General features: G+C 36.1%; 1 protein-coding gene and 1 pseudogene across 1 annotated transcript; both read left to right on the top strand.

The window, feature by feature from the left end:
- The first annotated feature begins 5,846 nt into the window (after positions 1-5,846).
- On the top strand, positions 5,847-7,885 carry LOC149256726 (amino acid transporter AVT6A-like). The gene is made up of 6 exons (XM_089455438.1): positions 5,847-6,090; positions 6,176-6,256; positions 6,388-6,561; positions 6,875-7,078; positions 7,194-7,659; positions 7,747-7,885. The coding sequence occupies exons 1-6, from the start codon at positions 5,847-5,849 to the stop codon at positions 7,883-7,885; spliced, it is 1,308 nt and encodes a 435-aa protein (XP_089311564.1).
- Positions 7,886-9,387: 1,502 nt separating this feature from the next.
- Positions 9,388-11,248, top strand: LOC149256725 (amino acid transporter AVT6A-like; annotated as a pseudogene).
- The last annotated feature ends 5,363 nt before the right edge of the window (positions 11,249-16,611 follow it).

Raw genomic sequence — 16,611 nt, 5'->3', positions numbered from 1 at the left:
ATTCTTGATTGCATGCACTATCAGTGCAACTTGGAAAAATTTAAAACAATTAATACATTGTCCATGCACTCCAGTCTCAACTGGGTCTTTCTCATAATCAACATGGATGAGTTTGTGATGGTAGAATCTTCAGTTAACTAGAGTAGCACTAATTAGGTCACTAGTGTCCCAACTGATTGTTTACTCACTATTAGTTCCTGAAACTGATTGGAACTAATTTAACTGGACTTAGCTCAATAAACCGAGTTAACTAATTACAACTCATTCATAACTCATCCTAAAGTCGTATAAGTTAGGGATAACATATACATGTATTCTAAAAGACTTCCAATTCAAATTTCCTAAATTAGTTAAGTTAATTAAACTTAATTAATTATTTTCAAATCGCTATGAGAAAAGAATTCTATTTTAATTCAAGGACAAATTAAACTAGAATTTCTTGTTGCAATTTCTCAACAGTAGTGTGCCCTTCACTTACAATGTAACCAACTCCCTCTCATGTTGTACTTTGCTACACACAAATTTGATTTACTTACTTCCAAAGTAGCTCAGAAACACACTGATACCAAGTTGAATTTCCATGAACTTGGATCTAGGTTAGAGTCTTAAAATCACTTACGCTACCAAACCAAGAATCTTAACTGTAAACTACTTTTTACAGTGAAAATATAAATCAGTAAATCACATATTCACAAATATACACACTTTTTAACAAAATTGTACAATCTCCAATCTTCGTTGTATTAAACCAAATTTGAATAACACAACAGTGTATGATATACAAGATACAATGACAAACTTTGATGCAGCTTCGATGTCGTATCTTGTTATGTCAATCCTTCGCACCTGTATTGCTCACTAGTAGTGCCTTAGTCCAGCAAGGCCACTACACATCAAGACTCTAGGAGGGTTGCCACCTAACAATGTTGCATATCACTTTTGCTGCATGTACACGGGCTCATAAATATGCTCTCTAGGTTGGTCAATTCCCGAGCTCTAATATGCCTTCTAGTAGCCTCTTTCATCCATCAAATAGCTACTCATGAGGCTGCAAACTTCACCTAATCTTTAGTTATCTCCATCACTTCAAGACTGCTAGTCTAGGGCTACTTTGGACATCCACACGCTGCCCTCCAACAGTCCAAAGATGAAAAATACTACACTGTCGGTTCCGCTCCTAAGATGGACACTTCACCACCATGGAAGGTCCTCCACATGGCACCAACAGGCTGCAACAACTAAACCATCCAACTGTCCAAACCAGGACCAACAAATTGACATGAAAACATACCTTCACATAGGCTTGGTGCATTGTTGCAGTCTTGTTCTGGTTAGGGCATCAACAAAAACTTGTTTTACCCTTTCCAACCACTACGGCAACCCTAGATTCTAATGTGGATTCCCCTCCTTGGATAGCTTCTACCCTACGTTGCTTGTAATAAGGATTTGTTGTAGGATTGAGGCCTTGCGACCCTCTCCAACAACCTTATAAAACCTGTGTTAGCTTTGTAATTACCACAGAGACTGTGACTCCCAAAACAAAAGGTATCCCAACATTATTCTGCACCCAAAAAACCCTATATTTCTGCATATTAACCCAACTACTCCTCAGCCCTATTGTTTCTCCCAATCTGACCCAAAAATAGTCACTTAAGGCTTCGACCTCCTCCTTGTTCAAGTCGTGGCTAATTTAGAAGGTATTCTCAATAATTTGTTGTACTTGGATTGATCAAATAAGTCCTCCATTTCACCTCTATATATACACATGAAGAGGGCTCCACGAATTCAATTGAAGAGACATGTCGGTTGGATGAATTCCTCAAGCCTACTTGACTTTGGTTGTCCATAATTAATTGTCAACTTCAAAAATTCATAGCTTTGTTTCTAGAGATCAGATTTGATTGATATTTGGAGCGTTGGAATCAGCTCACCAAGCTCTATCACCTCAAATTTTCTCAAGCTCAAACTCATCATGGTTTTGACCCAAATCCCGATGGGTGCAAAACCCCATGCTTGGGTTCTAAGCCCACAAGTAACTCTTATGGAACTTTGCCCTCCAAACCCTGAACCTTAGGGCTTGGAGTACGTCCCAAGCTACACAAATCAACATGCCAGAATTATCTAGGGGAGCAGGCAAGGAGAGTAGAAATTTCTCGTATTCTATGAGGGACAAAGAGTCATTTCTTGCAACGAAGGAGACGACAATAAGAGGCTTTGATGTCGGAGCAGAAGAGTTGAGAGTGGGTGAAAGCATATCGGACTTCTCGATGTAGAGTCTTGCATTTTTCATCATACCATTTGTTCATGGGGCATGATCCAAATTTTGGCGAGATGGAAGTGGAACGAGTGGAGTGGGGGAAGGAATTGAGTGTTGCTTTCCAAATGGTAGATAAAAGACAAGTGTATTTAGTGGAAGCATAATCAAGCAAGGAGAACTGGGTCTCCGATGGGAGCATCTTACATAGGGTAGAGGAGAAGACGTTAGGGTCTCCTTCGTCAAATCGAAAGGAGGTTCAGGGTGGGCCCCGAGGGGAAGGATGGGGTGGAAGGGGAGGGTCAAACTAGAGAGAGAAGGAAAGAAGTGAATTATCAGCAAGGGGGATGGAGGAGACTGAGAGATGGTGAATAAAAGGGATCAAGTTCTAGCTAGCGAGGACATAATCATCTATACTCGCACCTCCACCATATGGGTGACATGTGAAAAAGCGAGAGTCTGGGAAATAGGGGAGACCATTTAAAATCAACAACTCCTAGGATTCCCCCAATTGCAATAGATGCTTACCATAAACTATAGTGGGCCCCAAAACATCATTTGACATCGAGTGAAGATCTATTGAATCTGGATTTATCCCCTAGATACAAAACACATCCTCTGATTGATCATGAAGAGGGATCTAGAGATCTCTCGTCCGAGCATTGAAGTCACCTAGGAGGATGACTTCCTCATCAGTAGAGAAAAATACTGATAATCATTTGACTATGTTATCGATTTGTAAAAGTCAAACTTAAATACATGTAATGTTGTTTTTTTATAAGTAAATTGTTTTATTATTTTAATAATAAAAATTAGAAATTAGAAATATTTGTGCATGTAGATTAAACCTGCACACAACGAACTTATCATCATTAATTAACAAAATAAGTCAAATTTATTGTATTTATCAAATCATTACTTATAATAAAAGAATACTTAGTATAATAGTAACTTTCATAGTTACATTTATACTATTATTTGATATTATTAAAATTACTTATTGAATTGTAGGGCTTCAAACAAAGGCAATATTTGCATGTCCAAGATGTGTACAACAATTTCAAGGGCACTATTCTAAAGATCTACATAAATTTATTTATGCAAACAACATGGTTTTCCTACCACCAGATCATAAGTTTAAAGATTGCCAAAAGAATCAATTCGATGGAAAAGTTGAAAATAAAGGTTCTCCCATGATTATGGGTCCATGTGACTGGCTTAAGAAGTATGAAGATGCTAAATCAAAAGATTGAGATGGTTTTTTTATCAGGGTGATTTAATTGAAGAACCTGAACAAGTTGTATTTAATATGCCAGAAGGAATGAAAAGGAAATCTATTTTATGAGCTCCCTTGCAATAAAGGTTTATTAATAGCTCACCTATTAGATCCTATTCAAATCTTCAAAAATGTCCCAAATTCTATATTTCAACATATATCAAGCAAAGAGAAAGACACCTTGTTACTCTTTCGCGTACTAAATTTGATAAAAGACATTTATAGCCAAACATGGAAAATGAAACATATGCAGAAGCTCCATGGATTTTGAAAAAAAGAAAGAAAGAGTTAGACCAACTAAAAATAGCCATTCGTTAAATGAGGACACCTACTAGCTATGGGTCATCATGGGAATTTTTTTTATAGTTGATGGATATGTGACGGGATTTAAACACATGCTTTTCATAATTTCGTGAAGGTATTATCATCATTTAACTTTTATTAGTAACATTAATTAAGTATAGAATGTATTTTTATATTTTGTTGTGTGAGAAAAACTACTAATGACCTTTGAGAAATTTGTTTGATAACATATCATGCCATTGGAAATTAGGGAGGATTCATGTCTTACCGTTGACTTAAGGAATGCCCTAAGTCGATTGTCAGCATTTGCAAGGTATGTAATATGAAATTTTCATGTGTGAGAGACACAAAGATATTATATTGCTTTTAAATTTTTTACTAGACATTCATACTAATTTCCTATTCTTATATTAAGTGGGTGACCTCCAAGGAGATCCACGAATGTGAAGTGCTAAAATGGAAGAAGGAAATTGTAGAAATTGTATGTGTATTTGAGAATGAGCTCCCTACAGGTTTCATGGACCTACAAGTCCATTTACTTATACACTTAGCTGATGACATTAAATTGGCGGGTGTCGTATCAATGAGGTGGATGTTTTTCTTTGTGAGGTATATGAAAACTCTAAAAAGATATGTCCGACAAAAGGTACATCCAGAGGGTTGCATGGTTGAAGGGTATGTATTGAATGAAGCATTTTTCTTGCTATTTGAATTCGTTGGTAAAGATTTTGAAGATGGGCCACGCTTATGGGATGAAGAACAAGCATAAGATATTATTGATGGAGAAAAACCACAATATAATGGTGTTAAAGCATAAATTATTAAATAAATTTATGATCATTAAGGTTGTTTTTCTTGCAACCATTAATTTACTCTATAATTTATTTGTCAAATTAACAACATGACATTTGGAGTTTGAAATAAACATGTTGACATGTAATAGGTGTAGACGAAAGTGCTATACTTGACAAGTTCATTCTGTACCACATGGACTTTATGAACAAATGGATTGATTTATATGATAAAAAGAGAGAAGAAGTGTTAGAAGCAAAGAGGCAGTTTAAAAGATCAAACACAAGGAATAATCCACTTCCCACTGATCTGTTTGGGGAATGGGGCAAAGATGCACACTACAATGGGTTACTAAACAAATCCAAAATCAAATAGAAGATGCAAGTATAGATTCAAACATAAAAGAAGATGAAATCAACATGTGTAGAGGATGTGAAATAAAGGTACAGTTGGAATTTTACAAAATGTTATTTCCTTACAATTTTGACATTATTAATTATTCTGTACCATATGGACTTTATGAACAAATGGATTGATATATATGATAAAAAGAGAGAAGAAGTGTTAGAAGCAAAGAGGCAGTTTAAAATATCAAACACAAGGAATAATCCACTTCCCACTGATCTGTTTGGGGAATGGGGCAAAGATGCACACTACAATGGGTTACTAAACAAATTCAAAATCAAATAGAAGATGCAAGTATAGATTCAAACATAAAAGAATATGAAATCAACATGTGTAGAGGATGTGAAATAAAGGTACAGTTGGAATTTTACAAAATGTTATTTCCTTACAATTTTGACATTATTAATTATTTTTACGCCGTAAGGTGTTTCCCTCTGAAATCAACTCCCCTCTCTGCTGACCTGTCATTCTTATAAGCCACATGATTATATGTTAGATGATTGCAAAAATTTCAGCCGTTGATTCAAAGTGGTTACAAATTCGTTCCCAAAAGTTGCGAGTTTATCGAGGCTGCCATTTGGCATCGGGTCATAAGCAATGAATAGCTCCATCCCCACAGCTGAACCAGGCTCCAGTGCTACATGCGTCCCACGAACCCCTTCATTCCCTTCCTGAACTCTTTCGTTATGCATTTCACTACGATTTCTTGGTCACTGCTGGGGAAACCCCCATATGAACCTTCCCAATCCCTTGGCCCAAAACATTTTCGTCCTTGAATCTGCTGGTGGCGTTGCGGATTTCTTTGCAAATGAATCTATGGGGCCAAAAAAATCCTGCTCCCATTCTTCGATCTTTTCTCTGTATTTTGTTCTTTGGAGAAACACAACAACAAACGCCAGTGAGAAGACAACCAAAGCTGCCATTGCAATGCCTGCTATGAGCTCTACGCGCGGACGCTTGGAATTCCTTTTAGCGAATGATGGTAAACTTGAGATATTGGCTTTGCTTACCTCTCCCACATTTGCAATAATCTCTGCTCTAAGTATTTCATTGGATTTTGGTACACCCATTCTGTACATTTAGACATGATTTTTTTGCACTGGGGATTCAATCTAGGTTTGTGGATCATCCTCTTTTTGTTACAGATCATGGCTGCCACTGTTGGAAGCTTTATGGCTACACAGGGGACTTCGTTCTTGGAAACAGAGAGAAGAAAAATTCGGCAGGCAGGAGGAATGTAGCAGTGATGGCCTCTGTTGCTTTCCCTGGGATGAGAGAGGAGTATGAGACTCTGAGATTGAGCCCTGGGGATACTTAGAAAGATGTGAAGAGTGCTTTTGGTCGCCTTGCTTTGCAGGTATATGGAACTACCCTCTTGAATGTTATAAAGTTTCCATATCGTCAAATGGCGTGCATCATGCTGGTATGCTTGAAGAATGGTTTGGATTTCATTGGTGGAATGGACGTGTTCTGATCCTAGTTCTCACCATAGTCCTTATTTTAGCTCCGTTGGTGTCTTTCAAGAGAGTGGGTAAGTCTGCTTTGCTCATCCTGATAAGCATTTTTTAGCACTAATTTTCAGATATATCATATTTCATTTGGGCCTTTTCAGGGATTTAAATGTCTAGAAACTGTTGTAATTATATGAGGGGATTCAACATATCTTGGGAATGTCACATATTGATGGCATCTGCTTAACGATTTGTCTGACTTTTCATGTTGCCCTGTTAGAAATGGCATATGGCATATACATTCAAAGGTGTGGATCATGGGTTATTCCTTAGGAGTTGTGATGTTCAAATCTTGATGCCTATATTGATGTGTTCATTTCCATGAATTTGCATATTCTTTGAAATTCACTTCTGCATTATCAGTGGCACTTGCTATTGTATTTGTTGTGATTACGGCTGGTATTGCGATTGTAAAGTTGTTCAGTGGCACCGTCAAAGCACCAATAATGTTACCAGGTATTGTGGATTTTACTTCGCTCTTGAAGCTTTTCACTGTGGTACTAGTTATTGTGACTGCTTACATCTGTCATTACAATGGTATGGATTATTTTCCTCCATTTCTGGTCCTGCAGTGTAGTATCTTAGGGTTCATTAGTTGAATTTGCATTTAAAATTATGTTATAATGAATTGTGATGCCTTTGCGCCATGCATTTCATTCCATATACAATGAACTTGAGGACCCTTCAGAAATGCAGCCCATTGTTCCCACATCATTGGCATTGTGCTCAATTGTATACATAATTACAAGCTTTTTTGGCTTTCTTCTATTTGGAGACCAGACCATGGATGATGTCCTGGCCAATTTTGACACCAACTTGGGAGTTCCCTACAGTGTTGTGCTGAATGACATTGTTCGTGTGACCTATGTTGTACATCTGATGCTGGTCTTTCCTCTCATTTTTTTTTCCCTGAGACTTAATCTTGACGAGCTTGTCTTTCCAGCGAAAAAACATCTTGTTTTGGATAATAAGAGGTTCATTTTGATCACTGTTGGGTTAATTGGAATCATTTTTCTTGGGGCATCATTCATACCAAGTATCTGGGATGCATTTCAATTCACAGGGGCCACAACAGCAGTTTGTATTGGGTTAACCTCCCCAGCTTCCATTGCTCTCAGGTAGAAAAAAAGTTGTTTTTCATTTCTGGTTTCGTCTTTCACCTTACTTGTATGTAACTTCTAACCTCAATTATTTTTTAATTGCAGAGACACCCATGGAATCTCAACCAGGAAGGACATATTTATTGCATTGTTCATGATTTTTCTGGCAGTAGTTTCAAGTTCAATTGCTATAGTGAGTGACATTAATTCTTTGTTCAACAAAAATGAGGAAGGCCCTCCATGATCTTGAGAATGATTTTTTATGAGGAGAAGGTGGTGCACATACATATAAAGATTATTTGGAACAGAACCGAGAAAAGAACGCTAATTTGGGAATTTGCTTGTAGAATTGTGAAGAGTGGATAAACTTTTGTAAAGCCTTGTATCATCCTGCCATGGTCGCTCGGCCTTCTAGTTAAAGATACTACTGTATTTGTAGTTGTAAACATTGAAAAGGAATATAGTTGATCTCGCATCAATGATTGAGAGATTCAACTTCATCCATGAATAGTTGAGAGCCTGTCAAGCAGAAGAATGAAGGTCTGGTTTCTGTCAATAATACTCAACCTCACATAAGTTTGAGGTGCACCAAAATGCATCCCACTGCGTGTGATGATTCAATTGCTCTTCAATAACTTCTCACAATCTTCATCCTCCTTTCCTTCACATTTTAGCCCTGCAAAAGCTGCATTGATACAGACGGCCAGAGTAAGAGTAATTCTATTTTGCCAAGTATTTTCATTTCAACAATTTAAAGTAGAGACATCAACTCAGTTCCACCATTCATTGATGTCTCTACTTCAACAGACAGATAGACCCATTTGAAATATACATACCTTACATGACATGCATAAGTACCAGTCAAACTCCAAGCCATTGAGTACACACATGCACACAAAAACAAGCATACATATACAGACCCAGAGAAACAAAGTACAAGGTCTGCCAACATTCAAGTTACAAGTGAGAAAGAAGAGGTAGCACAACAATTATTTATTTCTCCTCTTTTATTTGTTTCCTACTTCTGATGGTTTTTGAAAAAATCTCATTCCTTTTGTTGTTAGAACAATCGATCATAATCAGTATTTTCTGTTTGAGGAGACCAATTTGTTGGAAGGTTATGGAAATGGATGCAACATAAGGTGAATTACCAGTTTATCACTTCCTTTATTCAGTGATATTTCCGAAGTTGAATCTTGGTAAATATGTGATAGTCCCTTGCTTTTAATCACTGAATGCAGTGTTTGAACTTGAGTGTGTTTCTGTTCATCTGACTTTAGATCATAATTGCATCGTGTTTAATATGTTGAGATCGAGGGAGACCCTCGTACCTTGTGAAGAGTTTAACTATTTGCAATCATTGATTTAGAAGCAGTCCGTTGTTATTTTTTTTACAGGCTTCTGTTAGAAAGGAATCAAGATAATATGAATTGAAAAGTAATTCAATCTAAACATTGTAGGTTATGCATTTTAGGTCGTAGGCTGAATTAGCCCAGTTTTGAGGGTAATATCCAAGGATAAATAGTATATCATGTGGGAATATTTAAGCATGTATGTTACAACTAGAGTATTTTAAAAGTACTGCTTGAATTGAAACTTCAATCCAATTTTTGCATTGTGAACAGTTTAGCAAGCTGAAACACTAACAACTTGTTTCTGTTTAACAAAGTTTAAGTGTTCTATGAAGCATACATGACTTGACATGCTTTATTAGTGTCTCTTTGTTCTTAGATTCCTTTCATTTGAATGGTCAATTATCTGGTGCCACTTTTATATTACTTTGGGCATGATTCCTATCTTATATATGGCTTTGAATTAGAAATATTTATGTCTGATGGAGGTGTTTTCTTGATTTGGGCAGGCGATGTGCTATCTGGAACATCATCAAATGGCGTGCATCATGTTGTTTTACTTGAAGAATGGTTTGGATTTCATTGGTGGAATGGACGTGTTCCGATCCTAGTTCTCACCATAGTCCTTATTTTAGCTCCGTTGGTGTTTTTCAAGAGAGTGGGTAAGTCTGCTTTGCTCATCTTGATAAGCATTTTTTAGCACTGATTTTCAGATATATCATATTTCATTTGGGCCTTTTCAGGGATTTAAATGTCTAGAAACTGTTGTAATTATATGAGGGGATTCAACATATCTTGGGAATGTCACATACTGATGGCATCTGCTTAACGATTTGTCTGACTTTTCATGTTTCCCTGTTAGAAATGGCATATGGCATATACATTCAAGGATGTGGATCATGGGTTATTCCTTAGGAGTTATGATGTTCAAATCTTGATGCCTATATTGATGTGTTCATTTCCATGAATTTTCAGATTCTTTGAAATTCACTTCTGCATTACCAGTTGCACTTGCTGTTGTATTTGTTGTGATTACGGTTGGTATTGCGATTGTAAAGTTGTTCAGTGGCACCATCAAAGCACCAAGATTGTTACCAGATATTGTGGATTTTACTTCGTTCTTGAAGCTTTTCACTGTGGTACCAGTTATTGTGCCTGCTTACATCTGTCATTACAATGGTATGGATTATTTTTCTCCATCTCTGGTCCTGCAGTGTAGTATCTTAGAGTTCATTAGTTGAATTTGCATTTAAAATTATGTTATAATGAATTGTGATGTCTTTGTGTCATGTAGTTCATTCCATATACAATGAACTTGAGGACCCTTCATAAATGCAGCCCATTGTTCCCACATCATTGGCATTGTGCTCAATTGTATACATAAGTACAATCTTTTTTTGCTTTCTTCTATTTGGAGACCAGACCATGGATGATGTCCTGGCCCATTTTGACACCAACTTGGGAGTTCCCTACAGTGTTGTGCTGAATGACATTGTTCGTGTGACCTATGTTGTACATCTGATGTTGGCCTTTCCTCTCATTTTTTTTGCCGTGAGACTTAATCTTGATGGGCTTGTCTTTCCAGCGAAAAAGCATCTTGTTTTGGATAATAAGAGGTTCATTTTGATCACTGCTTGGTTAATTGGAATCATTTTCCTTGGGGCATCATTCATACCAAGTATCTGGGATGCATTTCAATTCACAGGGGCCACAACAGTAGTTTGTATTGGGTTCATCTTCCTAGCTTCCATTGCTCTCAGGTAGAAAAAAAGTTTTTTTTCATTTCTGGTTTCATCTTTCACCTTGCTTGTATGTAACTTCTAACCTCAATTATTTTTAATTGTAGAGACACCCATGGAATCTCAACCAGGAAGGACATATTTATTGCATTGTTCATGATTTTTCTGGCAGTAGTTTCAAGTTCAATTGCTATAGTGAGTGACATTAATTCTTTGTTCAACAAAAAGGAGGAAGGCCCTCCACGATCTTGAGAATGATTTTTTATGAGGAGCAGGTGGTGCACATACATATAAAGATTATTTGGAACAGAGTCGAGAAAAGAACGCTGATTTGGGAATTTGCTTGTAGAATTGTGAAGAGTGGATAAACTTTTGTAAAGCCTTGTATCATCCTGCCATGGTCGCTTGGCCTTCTAGTTAAAGATACTACTGTATTTGTAGTTGTAAACATTGAAAAGGAATATAGTTGATCTCGCATCAATGATTGAGCGATTCAACTAATCATCCATGAATAGTTGAGAGCCTGTCAAGCAGAAGATTGAAGGTCTGGTTTCTGTCAATAATACTCAACCTCACATAAGTTTGAGGTGCACCAAAATGCATCCCACTGCGTTTGATGATTCCATTGCTCTTCAATAACTTCTCACAATCTTCATCCTCCTTTCCTTCACATTTTAGCCCTGCAAAAGCTGCATTGATACAGACATCCTTTTGCATTGATACAAACGGCCAGAGTAAGAGTAATTAGTCCATTTTGCCAAGTATTTTCATTTAAACCATTAAAGTAGAGACATCAACTCAGTTCCACCATTCATTGATGTCTCTACTTCAACAGACAGACAGACCCATTTGAAATATACATACCTTACATGACATGCATAAGTACCAGTCAAACTCCAAGTCATTGAGTACACACATGTACAAAAAAACAAGCATACACATGCAAACCTAGAGAAACAGAGTACAAGGTCTGCCAACATTCAAGTTACAAGTGAGAAAGAAGAGGTAGCACAGAAAATTGCATATAATTGTAAAAGAATCAACATTACTTACCCAATCTGACTTCCTGCATGACCTATACTTTTAGATACCGTGAACAGCATAAGATCTTGATCTGCAGGAGCAGTGATAGAGGTGTAATGTGGCCAGTGATAGGCTAAATCATAAAGAAAAGTGGACGTTGGGTTCAAGCAAGCTAGCAATGGAAGAGAATAACAAAGCTAAAAAGTTGTGAGGTAAGAGACGAATGAATGTAAAAAAATTAGAACTAATACAAACTAACTGACCTGAAAGAAATTCTGTGAAATCTTAGTGGGAATGCCGAGATCCATGGATTAGATCCGATGAAGTCTTTTTATTGAAACAAGGGTTCCAAATCAATTCAAAATTGAAATAGGGAGACTGAGGAGAGAGTGCCGATCTAGATCTAGGTGGGAAGGTATAATCCAAAGGAAGCAAATCTGAACTTCATTTAAAAAAAAACTAGTGAGTGATCCAATTAGCTTAGAAATAAATAAAATTTAATGAAGAAACAAGTCTAAATCAATACTCTAATAAAAAATGATGTATTTCTAACCCTCTCAACAAACGAACCTAGTTGACAAATGCAACAACCTGAAAAGAAATTAAACCAAAAACAAATGATAATTAGAGAATACAATAACATTAAGGGAAAATGACTTACTTTGTTGCAGTGGCCAAATCTGGGTTTAAATATTTTTATCTCAGTAAGTAACAGAGATTATTTCTCCAAGAAACATTATTGTTTCATTGACAACAAAACGAGGTTGGTGAAGAAATGTATTATTTACCAATAAATTAGAAACATGTACAGAATCACATCATTGGTAACTTAACAACTAGGTTGATGCAATGAAATTATATTGAGATCCATGTTTGATATCCAGCACTCATATCGCCTCATTTTTGGTGAGTTTTGTTTTTCCACGAGTCAAAAGTTCCACTCTTTTTTATTGTTTATTTGAAAAGAGATAATCAGCCAAAACTCCAAAAATAAATTCCACAGGCAAAGTTCACCTCCAATAAACAAAACTCTGACTTCCATCATAATTCAAACTAGATTTAAGGCCAAATTTACTCAGGAAAATAGGGCAGTTTGAATACTATTTATCCTGAGCTCAACACACTTTTCCTTGACTTATAACTACCCACTGAATCTATTTAAATATATAGAGGTGCCTTGTGTGTGGTAAGAAATATGAAGAAACATGACATTGGATTGTCTAGAAAAGATCTGTAAGGAAATCTAGGAAGAAACATGACATCGGATTTGTCTAAAGAAGATATGTTCGGCACTTATTTAAGACTGAAGAGGTGGCTTGTCTGTAGGGAAATCTGATTAGATTCAAAGCATTGTGATCAGACTGGATCTTATTAGCCATCCACAGTTTTAAAGTTTGAAAGTCTGAATTGGTTAATATGTAGATATGCATGGCTTAATCTTTCAGACAAGCATATGACTATTCACAAGATTTAGAGAGATAAAATTCCGAGATTTATGAAAAGCAAACCCATGAAATCATTTGCCAAAGATGTTTCCATTAATCAAGAACATGATATTGGAAGGCTCGAAGACGATATTAGAATACAATTTAGCAAAAAAAACATGACATTGATTATATCCAGAGAAGATCTGTCCAACAATTTGGGAAGAAACATGAGATTGGATTCGTTTGGAAAAGATCTGTCCAACAATTCAAGCCCTAGGGGAAAAACAAGATAACTAAGATGTTTCAAGAAGATAAAACGCCAGTAGAGAAAGATTTCATCAGACATGGGTTCGAGTCAAGTAGAAAGGAGAGTATATGTGGTGAACGACATCAACGAATGTGCCCCCACGGGGCACAATGTAAAAGTTGAAGAATCAACCAAGAGGCAAGAAACGATACCAAGGTAAGTGAATAGATTAATTATGCTACTTTTCTATTTGAAGTTAGAATGTAGATGCTATTTGAATAGAATTTATAGATTTTTAATACCCTTTTATTTACACACTCTATAGTAGTCCTTTTCTTCTTAGCTATCTGAATTTTGTTATTTATATTTTTATAAGTTGAAGGTTGAGTTTAGGTTGGGCTAGTTTCATGCCAGGTTCAGCTTTATGTTGTATGGAAGAATAATCTATTCAATTATGTGATGTTGTCATTTAAAGTATCAAATGTTTGATCGAGTCTGGATGTTCCATAGGAGAGTTTCAATCCTCAACCCTTCACTAAGAAATTTAAACCTAGAGCCTGATAAAGATTAAACCCTACAAACAAACAAAAATAATTTTCACATTTAAATATGTCTTGTGCTTTAAATTCACATAAACATGGTGAAGTTTTCCTTCTATTTGTATATTTTTCAACATCACTTGATAGTCATGTAATGCTAGGGAAAATAGAAAACCATTAATCAGCATTAGGAAACCATTAATCAACATTTGTAAAAGTCAGTCTGCAATAAAAGAACAGGGTGGTTCCATGAAGATAATGAACGAGGGAACTAAACAATTGTCTAGACAAGTCAATGCAGCTTGACAAAATGACTCTCCCTCCCTTGGATGTGGCAGAAGATTGTATATTTTTCAACATCATTTGGGAATTTGCTTGTAGAATTGTGAAGAGTGGATAAAATTTTGTAAATCCTTGTATCATCCTGCCATGGTCGCTCGGCCTTCTAGTTAAAGATACTACTGTATTTGTAGTTGTAAACATTGAAAAGGAATATTGTTGATCTCGCGTCAATGATTGAGCAATTCAACTAATCATCCATGAATAGTTGAGAGCCTGTTAAGCAGAAGATTGAAGGTTTGGTTTCTGTCAATAATACTCAACCTCACATAAGTTTGAGGTGCACCAAAATGCATCCTGCTGCATGCGATGATTCCATTGCTCTTCAATAACTTCTCACAATCTTCATCCTCCTTTCCTTCACATTTTAGCCCTGCAAAAGCTGCATTGATACAGACAGCCAGAGTAAGAGTAATTAGCCCATTTTGCCAAATATTTTCATTTCAACCATTTAAAGTAGAGACATCAACTCAGTTCCACCATTCATTGATGTCTCTACTTCAACAGACAGATAGACCCATTTGAAATATACATACCATACATGACATGCATAAGTACCAGTCAAACTTCAAGCCATTGAGTACACACATGCACACAAAAACAAGCATACACATAGAGACCCATAGAAACAAAGTAAAAGGTCTGCCAACATTCAAGTTACAAGTGAGAAAGAAGAGGTAGCACAACAAATTGCATATAATTGTAAAACCAACAATATACTAAATTACGAAGCCCGGAAGAATGCTAGTAAAGAGTAGATTTGGAATTACAGGTAAATACCTCTCTGTCCCAGTTAGTCCTATACGTGATAAACATAAGAATTAGAGTCTGCAATACTATTCCTCCAATCATGCCACCCAAAAATACCTCTATACTCACTAGGGATGGGCATTGCCTGCGAGGTCGACATCAATCCCATAGAATCACAATACAACCCAAACAATTCTACGTAGAGAGGAAGCAATTTGGGGATAGGATTCTTCAAAACATGAACAAGAAGGCCTAAATCCCAGTAGCTTGACTAGAATACATTTCTCTTTGCCTCCTAAAGTTGTAAATGAAGGTTTCCCAGCACCCTGTAATGACATAATTCTCTCACATACACAAAATCTAGTATCAGAATGCAGTTTAGGATATCAACTGGAACATTTTGGCAGTACGGAACATTCCCCAAAAAACTCTAATTTACTTGAATGAAAACAAGAGCACAAAATCCAGTTTGCCCAAATGAGAACAGACATAAATGGCCAACAATGGCTTGCAAGGTCAGTGAAAACATATGGAATGTCTACTAAGTGGTTCCAGTAAATGGGGCATTGATTTCAGTGTTCAATATATTTTTATTCTTTATCAAAGTATTTTTTTTCTCTATTTTCTTTCGTCAATTTATGCCTTACGACATTTCCTTTGCAACTTCTGGTGCAGAACAAGCATAAGATATTATTGATGGAGAAAAACCACAATATAATGGTGTTAAAGCATAAATTATTAAATAAATTTATGATCATTAAGGTTGTTTTTCTTGCAACCATTAATTTACTCTATAATTTATTTGTCAAATTAACAACATGACATTTGGAGTTTGAAATAAACATGTTGGCATGTAATAGGTGTAGACGAAAGTGCTATACTTGACAAGTTCATTCTGTACCATATGGACTTTATGAACAAATGGATTGATATATATGATAAAAAGAGAGAAGAAGTGTTAGAAGCAAAGAGGCAGTTTAAAAGATCAAACACAAGGAATAATCCACTTCCCACTGATCTGTTTGGGGAATGGGGCAAAGATGCACACTACAATGGGTTACTAAACAAATTCAAAATCAAATAGAAGATGCAAGTATAGATTCAAACATAAAAGAAGATGAAATCAACATGTGTAGAGGATGTGAAATAAAGGTACAGTTGGAATCTTACAAAATGTTATTTCCTTACAATTTTGACATTATTAATTATTTTAATATTCTTCATTATATTTGTTTTCACTAAAATAAATGATCTTTCACAAGTGAGGAAATGTCTTGAAATGTGGAGACATGGTTGACATTATCATGTAGAAAGTGTAAATGTAAAGAGACGATCCTTTGATTATCGAATCATGGTTGACTTCCAACAATCCAGTCAATCAAGCTCAAAAGATAAGAAAATTACTGAATGGAATCTAGAACATGTTGTGAAAATTCAAGAAATTAATGAGTTGGGTTGTGTTGTGGCCAGCAACAAACCCCCCTTAGTACATTTAAGTATTGACCAAAATACTAAATGAATGGGGACCCTTAGTTAATTTTTAGGAAAAACAAG

The sequence above is a fragment of the Pinus tabuliformis genome, chromosome 7 (genome assembly GCF_031772625.1).
Source record: "Pinus tabuliformis cultivar Carrire ecotype Pingquan chromosome 7, CPIR1, whole genome shotgun sequence".
Taxonomy (NCBI): domain Eukaryota; kingdom Viridiplantae; phylum Streptophyta; class Pinopsida; order Pinales; family Pinaceae; genus Pinus; species Pinus tabuliformis.
Note: the sequence above shows the minus strand (reverse complement) of the source record. Positions and strands in the feature narration are given on the sequence as shown.